Genomic DNA, 15,877 nt, shown 5'->3' on the forward strand with positions numbered 1-15,877 from the left:
GTCTGTCAGACCCAGAGGCGGGAACGAGGCCGCGCTCGCACTTCTTAAATGGGCAAGGCAGAAGTCACTTAGCATCCGGGGGGCGGGACTTTGTGCTCCCGCCGAGCTGTGATTGGCCTGCTAGTGAGAGCGAGAGCGCCGAGGGAACGTGCTCGAGGCAGTTAGGTTGAGGGCCGAGGAGTGACGTGTCGGTCTGCGGACCCGCGAGGCAGTCGGGGGGTAGGGACGGCGCGGCCCGTTGACCTCAGCCACGTGACCAGAAGCGGAAACGACGCGAAGGAACAACCTAAACACACAGGTATCTATTTCTTGTATTTGTTTTCCACTTTCATAGATTTTTTTTTTCTCAAGTAAATTTTTCAGAAAAGCTGAATGGAAAGCAAACCGTGCTTTTATTTTGTCTTTAGGCATTAGCATTGCGAGGTTTAGAATTACAGGAACAGAACTGGGACCATCCTCTTCCCCCTCGCCCGCACAGGCGTTTTTAAGGCATTAAAATTTTACCTGGGAAAAAAAAAATTTTTTTTTTACCTGGAGTTGTTCTGGAGAAGCCTGATGCCAGTGAGTTACGTTCCTTTGTAGGTAACCTGTTTTTCTCTGGTAAATTATTTTTCTTGGAGACCCCATTTATGGAGGTCCCCCCCCACCACCATCCCCCGCCCCCTTCATTTTTCCTGCTGGACACTTGTCCCTTTCCATCTGCAAACTCCAATTTTCACCATCAGGCCCGGAAGTTTTTTATTCTAGTCTTCATGTTTGCTTATTTTCTGAAGTTGCTCTCAGACAAATGGATTCCTGATTCTTGGATGCCTGTGTGATTCTTACCCTTGTCCATATCTTGATCCCTTTGCTCTACATTCTCGGAGATTTCCACGGTTCTGTCTTGCACGTCTCTCATTGAGCCCCCTCGGTGTCACTTTTATCAGCCGTCTCATTTTATGCCCATAGCTGCTGTCATTTGCAAGAACTTTCCTGTGTTGTCCCTTTTTCACACCCATCTGTTCCTATTTCATTGATGCAATATAGCTTACAACATCAATGTGAAGGTAGTTATTCTAATTTTTTCAAGTGCTTTTATTTCTAGAATCACATTTCTCCCAGGGACAGGTGGTGTTCTGTGTATTTGGTGAAAGCTCCTGAGACGATTTTGAGGGTGATCTCTGGTTAAGAATTACTCATCTAAATGGTCAGATGGTCACTATTTTCCTGTCGGTCTGCAAGCACTACAAAAACATCTAAATTTGAAACCAGAGAATGGGTAAAATAAGAATGAGGCTGAACAGACAGCCTAATCTCTCGTCCTGCTCAAAGATTCTAAATCCCAATGTCTTCCTCAAGCTGAGCCCTGTGGAAATAGTAGCTACCTATTTGAACATGCTTCTAAAAAATGCTGCTTGATCGCCCGGCTGGTATGGCTCAGTGTCATCCCATGCACCCAGAAGTCACTGGTTCAACGCCTGATCAGGGCACACGCCTGGGTTGCAGGCTCCATCCCCAGGAGCGGGTGTACAGGAGGCAGCCAATGTTTCTCTCTCTCTTCCTAAAAAAAAAAAAAAATCAATAAAAATATACTTTTAAAAATGTGCTTGATCACTTTTGTCTCCTTCACTATACTGTTAGGTCCAACTGGGCAGTTATCCTATATTTCTGATTCATCCTTGAATCCAGTGCCTGACAAGAGAAGGCACTCAAATGCTTGTTATATGGTTAAGTCAGCTATTCTGCTCCTTGAACCTTTTACTGGGTCTGTGGACTCATTTTAGGTCCATACAAAATATTCTACTGATAGAGCCATCGCTCTCATTGTTTTAAAAAATAAATAAATAAAAAAGCCTAGCCCTAACCGGTTTGGCTCAGTGGATAGAGCGTCGGTCTGCGGACTGAAGGGTCCCGGGTTCGATTCCGGTCAAGGGCATGTACCTTGGCTGCGGGTACATCCCCAGTAGGAGATGTGCAAGAGGCAGCTGATCAGTGTTTCTCTCTCATGGATGTTTCTAACTCTCTATCCCTCTCCCTTCCTCTCTGTAAAAAATCAATAAAATATATTTTAAAAAAAAAAGCTTAAGTTATACTGACCTAAAGTCAGCTTCCTTTCTATTTCTGTGAGTCATGTAGCATAGACTCGTTAATGGGGGGCTTGGGTGGGGAAGGGGAGCTCAAGATGACTGCTAGACTAAAGGTCTCTTCCATTGTACTACTGATGAACTGGTAACCTTTACCAGGGCCATCTCAGTACAGGTAGACACATGAGTATAGAAGCTGAATAAATGTCCTACGTCTATAATCAGAAAATAAAAGTGGACGAAAAATGAAAAGACAGTGAACAGGCAACTGTAGTTGCCCTTTTGTTCCCTGATGTTATCCCTTTAAGGTGGTTCACAAACCTCTAACCATTAGTCGCTCTCTTCTTTGTCCCAATTCCTCTTAAACTTTATCGTGGCCCATAACAATGTAAGAGCAATTAACAAGTGAGCTCATAAATATGTTCATAAGTTTCCAGCAGACTCACCTACCCTCCCCAGGTCTGAGGCATCCAGTTTCTAATTCCTCCAGAGTTGCTACAATGGACAACTCAGCTCTAGGCAGGATAAAAGGGTAGTGTTTTGAACCCCATAGACCTGTCCAAGCTGTGATGTCTGTACCCGAGAAGAGCTTTTGTGAACATGATTCCTTAGATCAGGGGTCCTCAAAACTACGGCCCGCGGGCTACATGCAAATACAAATACTGTATTTGTTCCCGTTTTGTTTTTTTACTTCAAAATAAGATATGTGCAGTGTGCATAGGAATTTGTTCATAGTTTTTTTTTAAACTATAGTCCGGCCCTCCAACGGTCTGAGGGACAGTGAACTGGCCCCCTGTTTAAAAAGTTTGAGGTCCCCTGCCTTAGATCCTCCTGGTTACATGATTAAAACATGCTGATTTTCATTTTCAGTGATTACCAGAATTTCTGTTGTAGATACAATGCCACAGGCCTGACTTCTCGATTACACCCATAAAACTGCAGATTCCTCGTTTCCAATCACTTAAACTTTTAAGCATTTTCTATCGCAAGACATAGTGCTGAATAATATCGAGTGCCTTCATCCACTCAACCTCCCTCGCCATTCTAAACACTAATTTAGTTACTACACATACAAATTTCTGGCAGCAAAGATGTGGCCACTTAAATAACAGCGACTTGTAAAAACTTAAACGGATCTTAAGGCAATCAGTGATCAGTTGCAAGCTGATGAAATACCGAGGTCTTCCAAGCACCCCACAGCAACCTGGCAGTTCTCTGCAGTCCTAGTGACAAATGACCAGGTGCCTAAAGGAGGAAGTAAATCTTATTTTAAATTATGTCTTTTATAATTTTTTTGCACAAGCTGGAAAACAATGCTCACCTCCAAGATGCCCGCTATTTTAAAACTTTCTGCACCTTAAACTTGGTTTTCATCTCCCAGAAGTGATTCTTAAACTCGAATTTTGTCTTGTACATGGTACAGTTAGCCAAATCTCTAATCTCTTCTCTAATGAGAATGTTCAATACACTGAAATCTATAAGGATCTCTTTATCCATGAACACACAGGAGATGTACACACAGACTTTAAAACAAATAATTCAACAATCCTAAATTCTTTCCAAGATGTTAACATGATCATCATCATGACATAATCCAAACTTCCTCAGGTTACATTTTTCAGGACTAATCTCTCAAAAAAGTATAAGCAAATTTACCCAAGACTAAGTCTTGGGTTCCATGAATATGTTGTTTTTTTTTAATAGTTGGAGTTTTTAAAAAATATGTTTTATTGATTTTTTACAGAGAGGAAGGGAGAGGGATAGAGAGTTAGAAACATCCATGAGAGAGAAACATCAGCTGCCTCCTGCACACACCCCACTGGGGATGTGCCTGCAACCAAGGTACATGCCCTTGGCTGGAATCCAACCTGGGACCCCTGAGTCCACAGGCTGACGCTCTATCCACTGAGCCAAACCGGTCAGGGCCATGTTTCTTGATGTGATTTATAAATTCAACCATTCCACACCTTGTGGGAAACGAATCACATTTAATTGTGACATTTTAAAATTGTACAAGTGTTTTGACATCTGCCCCCTCCTCCAGTACTTGTCCCTTTAAAATAACAGAAAAACACCAATCACAGGCTTAATGGTTTTAATAAGTTTGCCCCTTCAGTTTCGATTTGCAGCACCCAATATCCCCTTGGAAACATCAGACAGGCCCGACAGTGGCCGACAGTAAATTTCAGACCTGCAGAGTTTAAGAGTTCAGGTTCTCTGAGCATTCTGTGTTGCAGTGGCACTTGTCCAAAACTGGTACCTCCCTGTGGCTGGGGAACTTTAAATGTACCAGTGAAAAGAGCTTTTCCCCTTCAAGGGGAAGGAAAAACCACTCCTCAAAACCCAGCAGATCTGGCTGTGAGGTCTTTCCTCCTGTCCCATCTCTTCAGGCTTATTTTTTGCAGTGGAGCAAGAGAGACCAAAATCTAACCTGAGTTACAAGAAACAAGACAGTGATGGCTATAAAGGGAGTGACCAGGAGTAACGGACACTCCTGTACCTCCCACATCCAATGTATGTGCTTCACAGAAAAACAACAAAAATAACAGGTCCACAAAATACAAAAGCTAGAATTACAAAATCCATTCATCCAAGGGTGATGGAAGGCAGGAAGGGGGAGGTGGAAGGGTGAATGGCACGGGGAGAAAAAGTATTCGAATCAGTCCAGGCGAGGGGAGGCTGGCAAATGCTAGAAAAGAGCTGCAGAAAAACCTGTGGGCCTTTCAGACTCACAGGTGGTAAAAGTCCACATACTGGTGTCAGGGAGATTGTGCCTTACGTGCACCAGAGACAAAAATCCCAGTTCCTCAGAAGGGAATACGCAGAGGGCCCTTGGCAGAGTGGGCCCTGCCTTCCCTGGTGGGGGTGGTGAACAAGGAAAGAACTGCACAGCCTCCTTCCAATCCCACTCCTTCCCCCTGATGGCAGGTGACTCAGTGGCCTGCAGCAGCCTTCAGTTTGGCAGGAGACGAATGCGGCGAAGGGAACTTCTCTGCAGAGGCTGAGCTACTCAGGGCGGACTGCAGGTAGACCGTCTTGTGGAAGAGTCTGTTGCTTAAGAAAACCACCAAGGAGAAGAGGCGCAACTGGAAAAGGCTAAAAGGCAAGAGAGCCAACTTGTGAGATCCCCAGCTGGTCAGAATTATTATCTGACTACAGTAAGTTTTAAAATGACATGGAAAATAAGACAAGTGAAATTTGATCAAGGAAGTACAGAGAGTAGACACAGTACAGATACTGGACACATGGATTAAACAGGCAGCAACTAAAGAATGCACTGGTTCCTGCCACTGTCGTAAGTGTAATGAACTCACCACCATTTGAAGTATGAAAGCTTACTTACTGGAAACAAATTTATATTTCAGATTAACTCTGAACCAAGAAGCACTTTTCTATAACTGACTTCAGGGCACAAACTTCAAGCTACGTCTGAAGACATCATATGCGTATGCGTTTCATTTTCAAGAGAGTTCCAGACAAAGTCAATTCCTACTAAGACTCACACTGAGCATTGCTGGACAGCAAGAATAAGCAAAAACTCAAAACAGATCTGACATGACTGTATCCTCACTGACTTAACCAAAATTGAGCAAAGGCTAAGCTTTTCTTTGAAGTGATAAAACTTTTGGAGTGCTAGTATTACTGCTAAAAACTCCTTTTAAAATACTGTTTTACTATCACCCATATATATAAAAGCCTAGGCGACCAAATGTCCAAACGACCATTTGACCAGTCACTATGACACACACTGACCACCGGGGGCAGACGCTCAATGCAGGAGTTGCCCCCTGGTGGTCAGTGAGCTCCCACAGTGGGAGCACCTCCGCAGCTGCAATGGTGACAGCTGCAGCGGCAGGCGCAGCATGGTGTCCGGCTTGGCTTCCTCCCTAGCCACCTGCCGCTTCAAGCACTACTACATCCCCTGAGGGGTCCTGGATTGAGAGATGGCACAGGCCAGGCTGAGGGACCCCACCAGTGGATGATTCCGTGCAGCAGGCCTCTAGTTACCATTAAACTCCTATAGTCGGACACATGGGCCTAATGCCTTTTTAAAAAGGTGGCCATTCTTACAAAAATGAACATAGTTACCAGTGTTTACAAGTGCCTTATTCAGTAAATTGTTAAATTTTTAAAATATGTATTATAGCATCAATTTTAAAAACATATTCATGTACATATATATGCATGGGGAAAATTTTGGGATATATCCCAGAAGTGTTTTTCTCTTATTAAACTGCACATTAATGTTTTCCAGCAATGTAAGAGGTTATTTTTTTTAAAATGTCTCATTCATATGCTAGTAATTGTGGTATTATAGCCCCAATCCTTTACACAGAAAACAGCGTACTACACCTTGACTAGTACTGGCTAATACTTACTAAGCTTTGCCAGGGGTCTTTGCTTCATTGGCGCTAATAATGAATAAAGGAAAGAGGATAGAGAAGAGGCAGCCACTGTAAAAAAAAAAAAAGAAGAAGAAAAATAATTAGTCACCTTCATAACAGCCATGACTTTGGAGAAGACATGAGAAGCCCAAAATTCCTTTGCGTCTGGTGCTAACATTATGGCTTGATAAGCCCTTAATAAATCAAACACATCTTTAAATTTTTAAAAGAGGGTTTTTCTAAGCACTGGCTATGTTTAACACTGCTCCAGGAGGCAACATAGATGAAATGTGGCAGGCAGGTCCTGCAGACTAGATGTTAATACTGACACATGTCAAGGAGAAAGTCCTCTGGGCCGCCTAACAGTCAACAGGAATGAAGAATGCCTCGCACAGAACCAGGCGTCCAGACGATGCGCCCTGCGCGGAGCTCTGTACCAGTCCCCCTCCAGCCCCTCCAGCCAAATCACCTGATAATGTATGAGGACTGCATTGCTGTGAGGAAAGCCAGAGGTAAACCAAATCCGAAGTAGTAAGGCCAGTTCCTCTCTATGTTTGACAACCGCTGGTGCATTTCAATTCCTAAAACAAGGAGCCAACACAGTTGAAATTCTTACTTCCTTTTCTCAAAACGACTAAATACAGGAGACAAATTTGAGGTCTGAGTTTGGGATATAGGTCTGCCATTTAGAAAACAGCTAAAACACAGAATTCAGCATTGTCCAAATGTGATATAAAGATCTGAGGCAAAGTTTTTACAATTCAAAGCTGGCAGGCTACGTGAATTATGAATTACACCACCAGCATCCTTTGTCAGGATTAGTCCTAAGCAAAGCAAGATATCAAATAAAAAGTTAGCCATCTCCTAGAAATTAACCTCTTTCAACCATACATACCCAGACAGATATGTCAAGGGCTTTTAAAATACCCAAAATTATCTAAATGCACTGACATCAAATTAATTTCTCTAATTCGGAATGCCTTCTGCTCATTTATGGCTCAGTCAGAGCTACATCACATTAAGCACCATAAAGGTAATGCTACATTGCTGTACGCCCCAGCATCAAAGTTAAGGGTTAAGCCAAAGGTAAGTGCCCTCTTGCCAAAGATGCCACTTCTTCCCAAAGATGGGCTGCCAAGGGCCTAAGCATTAGGTAAGTTTTAAGAAGTCTGCTTAGCAGCAGCATTTCCAAAGTGAGCTTCCAAGTGTTAGTTAGGAGTTTCTTCAGATGGACTTACCTTTATTGAACCAACGATATTCAAAGCAGTACAGTGAGTAGAGAAGGGACATATGCAGGAGACTAACCAGCTGACCAACAAGGTGGATGGGAAAGAGACTCACAAACATCCCCTGAAGAATAAACATGGAAAATCTTAATTCCAAAGTTTCAGAGACCCAACGCTGTTCACCTGCCACTGAATCATTACTCTTTGCCCCGAGAGCCATTCAGTTGCTTCTCAAATATATGATGAGCAGGAGAGTGGAGAATGCCCAGGTGGCAGGAAAGGGCAGGTAAATTCATGTTTCTTATTCTGTGATTTTTTAAATTCCCTAGTTATTTCTGTAAAAAGCTTATTTAAAAATCATTCCCTCCCATAAAGCATTTTGGCCCCAGGGGAAATGCAGTACCACGTCTGTGTAAACTTCCCTCTAGTGAACCTTTATTTTGAAAGCTGTGCATGTGCCCAGTCTCACCTGGATGAGGAAAAGAGCCTGCAGCAGAAGGTTGAAGAGCATGTCAGCAATGATTTTGCTAACACTAGGGAATGGGTGAGGCTTCCGCCCTGATACCTCGAATGCCAGGTCGGCTATATCCTGTAACAGAGAAAGTAGCTCACCCAACCAGGAACGAAATGGCCCCAATATCCATCCCAAAGCTAAGGCCACTGATCTTCCCTTGGACCTGCCAGGTGAGAAAAGCTCTGTTGGCCCGACACAGTAATTCCATTTTACAGGAGCACAAACGCCACCCACTGGCTGCGTGACCCAGGAAGCCTGTGCGGTGCTCCCTACAAGGCCACTCACTTCGCAGGCTATAATCTGCCACCTGTCCACCCTCGTGCTACGGGACCCAGCCTCCATTCTGCCCTGGACCTACTTGGAACCAAATGGCATTCACCACTTTGCTAAGCACAAACAGGGGGAGCACCCAAAGAGCACTGAAAATGGACGTGAGGAAGAATTCCAGCCATGACCAAACATCTCCGTGTAGAGACGGATCACCTACGAAAGGGGAAAAGAGTTCGTTTAACTGGAGAAATGGAAAACCAGATATGGAGCCCCTAATTGTGGCTATTCCTCCCCACCCCCGCCCCACACATATCTTTGTTTTTTGCAGCACAAACGATGCCTTTTTCAGATAGTTTTATTCTTTGCAAACGCCAGATTCTGGCCACAACTCCGGTTCAGAGTAGCCATAGCTATGTGCTGCTTGCCTTGAGACAAACCTGCTTACCTGGTGGTGACTGAGATGTCACAGTGATTAACAGAAAGAAAGATGCAGGAAACCACCTGAGCTCAAATCCCAGCTCTGCCATTTACTAATGATTTAACCTTGGTAACTAACTTTCATTTCCTCACCCATAAAATGACATCTATAACAATACCCACTCAAAGGGCTGTTGAGAAGTTTGAGTTACAAACATCCCAAGCTCCTGGTACATAGAAAGAGCTCCATAGACCGAGGGAGACAGAAAAAAAATCTCCTACCTCTATCCCAGGCAGACAGCACCATACTTACCAATAATCTGGGCAGTTACTGACTGAAGTACAGGAATAAACACTCGATAAAACAAGAGGAGACTGAACTAAAGGAAAGAAGCAAGAAGGTAAATATTAAAAACCCTTCTTCAAAAAAAAGAGTTCCAAGTGTCAGTGCAATTATTTTCCAGATGGAGGTGACTTTATAAATCAGAAGGCCTGAGCAGCACCAAAACTGGACCCATTTCTAATCCCAATCTCCATCTAAGAGGTACAAACCTAATACTGCCTATAAAAACAGTAAAACTTGTATACAGGACAAAATAAAGGCACAGACTAAGTGCACAGTAATGTTTTATTAAAGTTAACACCTGGAAACATCTGTGAAATGTTTAAATTAAGGGAACAAATTACATCGAATTCCAAGTCTAAGGAAATATTTAACTACCTGTTTTTTGAAGTATTCAAATTTCACCTAAGCCTGGGTTGCTTCTCACTTAATTGCAGGCAATCTTTTCTGGTGTGGGTTTCAATAGATATCAATTCTAACAGATCGCTATAACCAGATGAAGGGAGACCCTTGTCCTCATCCACCTGTCATTTCCCTCCGATCCCACAAGATGCTCTTAGCCAAAATGTCCAGACAATGTCAAGAGAAATTATTAACCAATAACAACATTAAAACATGTGAATAAGTAATTTAAAAAACTTATTTTAGGAATAGCCCTTTATTTACATACAAGTGTTCTCTGAGTGAGAATAAAAGCACTCCAGCTGCATAGAATCCTAAGTTATGGTCTTACGCATGTGTCAGCTGGTAAAAGCGACTTGTCTCAGTTTAAAGAAAACAGAAGAGAACTATTAACAGCCACAATCCGAAGATACTTATAAGGCACCCAGAATTTAAGGAAAAAGAACTTACCCAGAATACTCCGCCATTCCAAGCGCAGCACTGGAAAATTCTACTAACGATGCGTGGCTCACTGGAAAAGAACACATGTATCTGGCTTACAAGGCAGGGGGCCGTTTTCATACTGTCATTCAGTAGCTCCCCATTTTATTCTTCTGTTGCTATTAATTTTCCAGCACCTGTTGTTCTCCCAATGTTCTAATGTCAGTCAATAAGAAAAGACGAAAAATATTTCTAGAGAAGCAGCTTTTCTCAAACAAAAAATTTATTTTCTAAAATCCAAGACCGGCCAAAACCGGTTTGGCTCAGTGGATGGAGCGTCGGCCTGCGGACTGAAGGGTCCCGGGTTCGATTCCGGTCAGGGGCATGTACCTGGGTTGCGGGCACATCCCCAGTAGGAGATGTGCAGGAGGCAGCTGATCGGTGTTTCTCTCTCATCGATGTTTCTGACTCTCTATCTCTCTCCCTTCCTCTCTGTAAAAAATCAATAAAATATTTTTTAAAATAAAATCCAAGACCGAGGAAGATTAAAAGAGGATGTCTGGAGTTCTACCAATAAGTAAATCCACATAGGCTCTCCTAGAAGTACCCATCAATCCAAATAATTCTTTTGTGGTTCTCTAGTCATCGTTCTGATTAAAAAACGAACAAAAAACAAGCACCACGACATGTGAGCAAGGATGACTGCTAGACCCTAGTTTAAACCAATGTAGGTGGATGGGGGAGAATCACATCACATTTCGGGGGGAGAGTACAAAAAGCAATGGGGCGCTACTAAAACTCCAAGTCACGTCACACGGCCTCAATTGTATGCCGAGGAGCGGTCATGTCCTGAAGTGCCTTCCCTTGGAAGGGGGCTCAGACATTTCCGACACCGGCCTCCACTCCTTACCTCTCTTGCTTCCTCTCTATGCTCTGGGCTCTCCTTTGCGCCAGGACACTGCTTGCCCTTCTCCGACGCTGCTCCTCTCTCTTTTGCTGAATTCGAGCATCGAGCTTTGAGATGGTACAAATTCCCCAGATGGAGTCTTTGATTCCCTACAGACAAGAGTATAACACAAGAGTACTATTTTTAAAGAGGGAAAATGATGGATCAGTAAAGTGATATATGCAGTAAAGTGATATCATAGTGGAAACCACTATTTATTTTGCTACGTGGCTTATGGGAACGATTTTTTTATTTATTTTGAAATAATTCCAATTTGTAGAAGAGTTGCAAGAATGGAAAACTTCTTAATACCCTTTCCTCCAGATTCACCAGATTAATATTTTGCTACATTTACTATTATACATAAAATAGGGTCACCCACATACCAAGCATCTCCAGTGAGCTAGACATGGGCTATATGGAAATGATCAAGAAACATAGCAGGAAAAGTATACAAGTAAACAACAACAAAAATTATAGTTTAATTAACTGCCACAACACTTTTATGTCCAAAGTAGAGTGGTAGCGTTGGGGTACCTGACTTCTGAAGCAGCAGCACAAAAAGGCAATCTGGCAGCAACGGTGAGCCTGGATTTAAGGATGGCATTTTCACCCATTGTTATTAGCCAAAATAAATGTTGGATATAATCACCAGGATACAGAGACACAGGCAAGTTTATGAACTACCAACTGATAGCACCATAAATTGGCACAGTGTGCACCTGATCTTTTACCTACGAGTAATTTTTAGTCTTATTTTGCTTTTAATTTCTAAATCTTCCACAATAGTTTAAATATTCCAGAAGTAGAGTTCAAATGGCTGAGGGCCTAGTATGTACGAGAATGATGACAGGATCCCCACCTAAGACACTTACAGCTCATGGGGCAGACAAACATGTAAAGTGTATAATGCAGAACTGATCCAGGGTTGAAATTTTATCACACAAGGAGGTAAAGATATTAAAAGTAGATCACATTGCATAGAGTCTCTTTAGCCCTTCCAAGATACTCCTTCAATTTCTCTTTTAACTCGAACTCCCCACCCCCATCAGAACTGGCCTCTCTCCTGCTCCTAGGAATAGAGCTAGAGGGGCCACAACTAGGGCATTAGGCCTCAGACATCCACTCTAAGAGAATTTTGTGCCATTGGAAATTTGGGTGACTAGGTTCTAAGCAGATCTTTATGGGACATTTTCCTTGAGCATCATCATCTGCACCTTATAAAATGGGGGGTCTCTAATGTAGTAAATCCAAATGTAGTAGTTTACATAACAGTAATGTAACCAATGTTCATTGCTTAGTTTTGACCAATGTGTCATGGTTACAGAAGATGCTAACATTAGCAGAACCTAGTGACAGATACAGAGGAACTCTGTACTATCTGGTAACTTTTCTGTAAGTCTAAAATTATCCCAAAATAAAGTTTAAAAAAAGGTGTGTGTGGGGGGGTGCCCTAGACCCAAGCTGACCAGGATTCTCATGCTGTAGACACCAGGAAGGTCTACCAAGCTTCTGCAAGCTAGGGTAATACCTATCTCTTGAGTAGAGTGGATTAGAATGAAAACCTGTATGTGAAGGACCCAACAAATATGAACACCTAAAGGATTTCCTAGTCAGTTCCTACAGCAAAAGGGTCACGAGATGGCTTGATGTACTCACCCTGGCAAGGTCCTGGAGGAAGGTTTTGACACTGTCAGCCATATCTTCACCACCCAAACTACTAACTATACAGAGGAGAGAGAAGCACCCCAAAATCTTTCATCATGAAGAACCTGGAAACAGAGATAATGGGGAAAAAATATTTAAAGATAAGTAACTTCATGTACATTTCTGCATGATGCCATTTTCCACATACTTGCATCTCTAATAGGAGTCCTTAGGATTCCAGCCCTTAGATACTAGGACAGTGAACTAAAGTAAGGTTATCCCTGCAACTAATGAAATCTGCAATGGATAAATTATTTTTTAATTTAATTTAATTTCACTTTTACAGGGGTAAATGGCTCTGGGACCAGTAATCTCCTCACCAGACTTTGATGTCCCTAACTGCCCCCACACATATTCCAATATCCCTTTAAGCTATAGGTATGCTTGGTGTATAACCTCTAACACTTGAATGAAGTACAAGAGCAAGATGAAAGTTCTTACAAAATTTACTAAATATGCACTTCATGCACAAGGCCCCCCCGGCACACAGTTAAGTTTAAGGCGTGATGTGAAATTTCCCACCTAGACCTCCAAATGGGGCCTCCATACGCTTTCCAATTTTAAATATATGCACATAAAAGTGCAATTTTTTAAAAAATATATATTTTATTGATTCTTCACAGAGAGGAAGGGAGAGGGATAGAGAGCCGGAAACACCGATGAGAGAGAAACATCGATCAGCTGCCTCCTGCACACCCCCCACCGGGGATGCGCCCACAACCAAGGCACATGCCCCTAGCCGGAATCGAACCTGGGACCCTCCAGTCTGCAGGCCGACGCTCCATCCACTGAGCCAAACCGGCCAGGGCTAAAAGTGCAATTTTAATAAGCATGCGACTCACAGTGGATTTTATTTACACTAGGCAAAAAAAAGTTCACATGTACAAATATTCTTTAATTCACTACAACTTTCCCATTTTATTTCTCAGGTAAACGACAAATCTAGCTTCAAAGTTTAAGAACTTGAAAGCTCATATCTGTAAGTATTCTTCAAATTTGTGTCCCCACTTAATGTCATTAAGGTGAATGATAAAACCCATTTTCAGAAATTTTATTAAGAAATTGGGATTCTAGCCCTGGCCAGTGTGCTCAATGGTTAGAACATCAGCCCATGCACCTAAGGGTCGCAGGTTCAACTCTCCCCCTCCCTCACTTCTACTCTCTCTGAAAAAGCAATGGGAAAAATATCCTCAAGTGAGGATTAAAAACAAAAACAAAAACACTTCTCAATACTAATTAAACCAACCTAAGGTATTCTCAATTTAAGAGATAGCTCATAACGACAGAATTTCACAGGCAGCTTATATAAACCTCAAATTTCAAAACGTAAGCACACTTTCCCTGACCTAAAACCACCTCACCAAACTGTACCTTCTTGACCCAACTGGACTAATGCCACCCAGAACTGAAAGAGCAGGGAATGTAACAGCAGGAAGAGGGTAACTTGCACACCATCTGAACCATCTGCTCCTTGGGGCAAATCCTACACAGACGCACTCCCTTCGGGTAGAGAGGTTTCCAGGGCAAGAAACTTCTAATACTCACTCCCACTTGAAAACAAACAGAAAACCATCTCAGCGTGAACGACAACTCAGTGCCGGGTGAGTAGTAAAATGCTCAATGATGACACACAAGAAAGACCCTGGTTTGGAAAGACTAGCATGAATCCACTCCGAACCAGCTACTTACTAATCTATATATTAAGGGTATTAAAATCTTCATGTTTTTAAGTGCAATAACATGAAAATAAAAAAACTTCTTTATGAACATAATCGCACTCCAAGGTGAGCTAGCCACATACTGAGTCTGGATCCCTCACAGGGCATAGAGAGCCTGAGGCAGGTCAATCCCAGGCCAGTAGAACAGCTCTGTTATCTGAACCATGGCCATTAACACCTGGCTTCTGCATGCACCGAGGGGCAGGTTACCTACTGACCAACAGTGGCCTTTGAAAGATAGGTCACTTCACATTTTATGCGGAGATCCTAGCAGCCTTCCTTCGGGAATATTTGGGATTTACCGGTTTGACAAAAAAGCTGAGGCGTGGAGAAAAGGAACCTGCCACAATCTGAGACCCCACAGAGACTGAAGAGCGCAGTGGGGGACCCTCCAACTCACCTGGAAGGAGGGGAAGTGCAACGGGTCCACATCATGTTACAGACGGGGAAACTGAGTCTCCAAAGATGAATGGCTAACCCAAGGCGACAGCACCGGGATGGGCTCCGGCAACCTTGAAAGCCCCGGTGTTCCACCCTCGGTCGGACCTTTTACTCGGGAGGACTGTTGTTTACCCCGAGCATTCCATGGACAAAATGTCTCGTAATCCGGGAAATACCCCTCCCTGGCCACTCAGTGCCTCGCGGTCATTAGAACTTAGGAGGCATCTGCAGAGACACGAAGCCCCAGTGCGGAAAGCAGGAGGCGGGCAGACCCGCTGCAGGTGCAGGAAAGGTGAGCGCCCTGCTCCTCGCCGGCCCCTGGACTGGCTCCAGGTCCGCCCGGTGGCGGCTCCCGGAGTCCTCGGCGATTCCCACTGAAAACCGCGAGCTCCCTCCGCACCCGCAGCGGGCACCCGGCGCGGAGCCGCTCGCCGCGGCCACAGGGAGGCCGGGGACAGCCGCGCCGCACCCGGGCATTCTCCTTCCAGCGGGGTCCCTCCCGCAGCCACACGACCCCGAGCTCGGGCCCTGCAGACCCGCACCGCACGCTCCCTCCGCCCCGGTCCCTGCCGCGCGCCAGTGGCCTGGCTCCGCCGAGCCTGCACCTACCCGGCAGCTCCGCCGCTCGGCTCCGACCCGGCCCCTCGCCCACCGCGGGCCACGGATCCTCCGCGCCGACAGCCGGCAGCCGCCCGGGCGCTCCCAGGGCCGAGGCCGCTGCGCCCGCACTGGGCATGCCCGGGCCGCGCGGGGCGGTGGGAAGTCGGCGGGCGCGGAGCCATCGGCCCAGGGCGGAGGGGGCGGGGCCGCTGCGGCGGAGGGGGCGGGGCCAAGCTGCACCTGCACTGGGCATGCCCGGGAGGCCGGGGCGGGGGCGGTGGGCACTGGGCACTGGGCACTGGGCGGGCGGGGAGCCACCGAGGCAAAGGGGGAGAGATCCCCTCGGCGGCGGAGGCGACGCGGAGCTGCGCCCGCACTGGGCGTGCACGGGCCGCCCAGGACAGAGACCGGGTCGGGGCAACATA

General features: G+C 44.7%; 1 protein-coding gene across 2 annotated transcripts; it reads right to left on the reverse strand.

Moving 5' to 3' along the window:
* Positions 1 to 4,141: 4,141 nt before the first annotated feature.
* EI24 (EI24 autophagy associated transmembrane protein) lies at positions 4,142 to 15,617 on the reverse strand. 2 transcript variants are annotated; one of them, XM_036353947.1, is made up of 11 exons: positions 15,462 to 15,617; positions 12,646 to 12,758; positions 10,951 to 11,096; positions 10,071 to 10,131; positions 9,189 to 9,255; positions 8,547 to 8,671; positions 8,144 to 8,263; positions 7,687 to 7,798; positions 6,918 to 7,029; positions 6,443 to 6,517; positions 4,142 to 5,159 (listed from the first exon to the last, which is right to left on the reverse strand). In XM_036353947.1, exons 2-11 carry the CDS (start codon positions 12,685 to 12,687, stop codon positions 4,997 to 4,999), a joined length of 1,023 nt encoding a protein of 340 aa, XP_036209840.1. In that variant the 5' UTR covers positions 12,688 to 12,758; positions 15,462 to 15,617; the 3' UTR covers positions 4,142 to 4,996. The 2 variants fall into 2 exon arrangements, with proteins under 2 accessions (XP_036209840.1, XP_036209841.1); XM_036353948.1 differs by lacking the exon at positions 15,462 to 15,617 and adding an exon at positions 14,812 to 14,975.
* Positions 15,618 to 15,877: the final 260 nt, after the last annotated feature.

This window comes from Myotis myotis, unplaced genomic scaffold (assembly GCF_014108235.1).
Source record: "Myotis myotis isolate mMyoMyo1 unplaced genomic scaffold, mMyoMyo1.p scaffold_m19_p_20, whole genome shotgun sequence".
NCBI lineage: Eukaryota > Metazoa > Chordata > Mammalia > Chiroptera > Vespertilionidae > Myotis > Myotis myotis.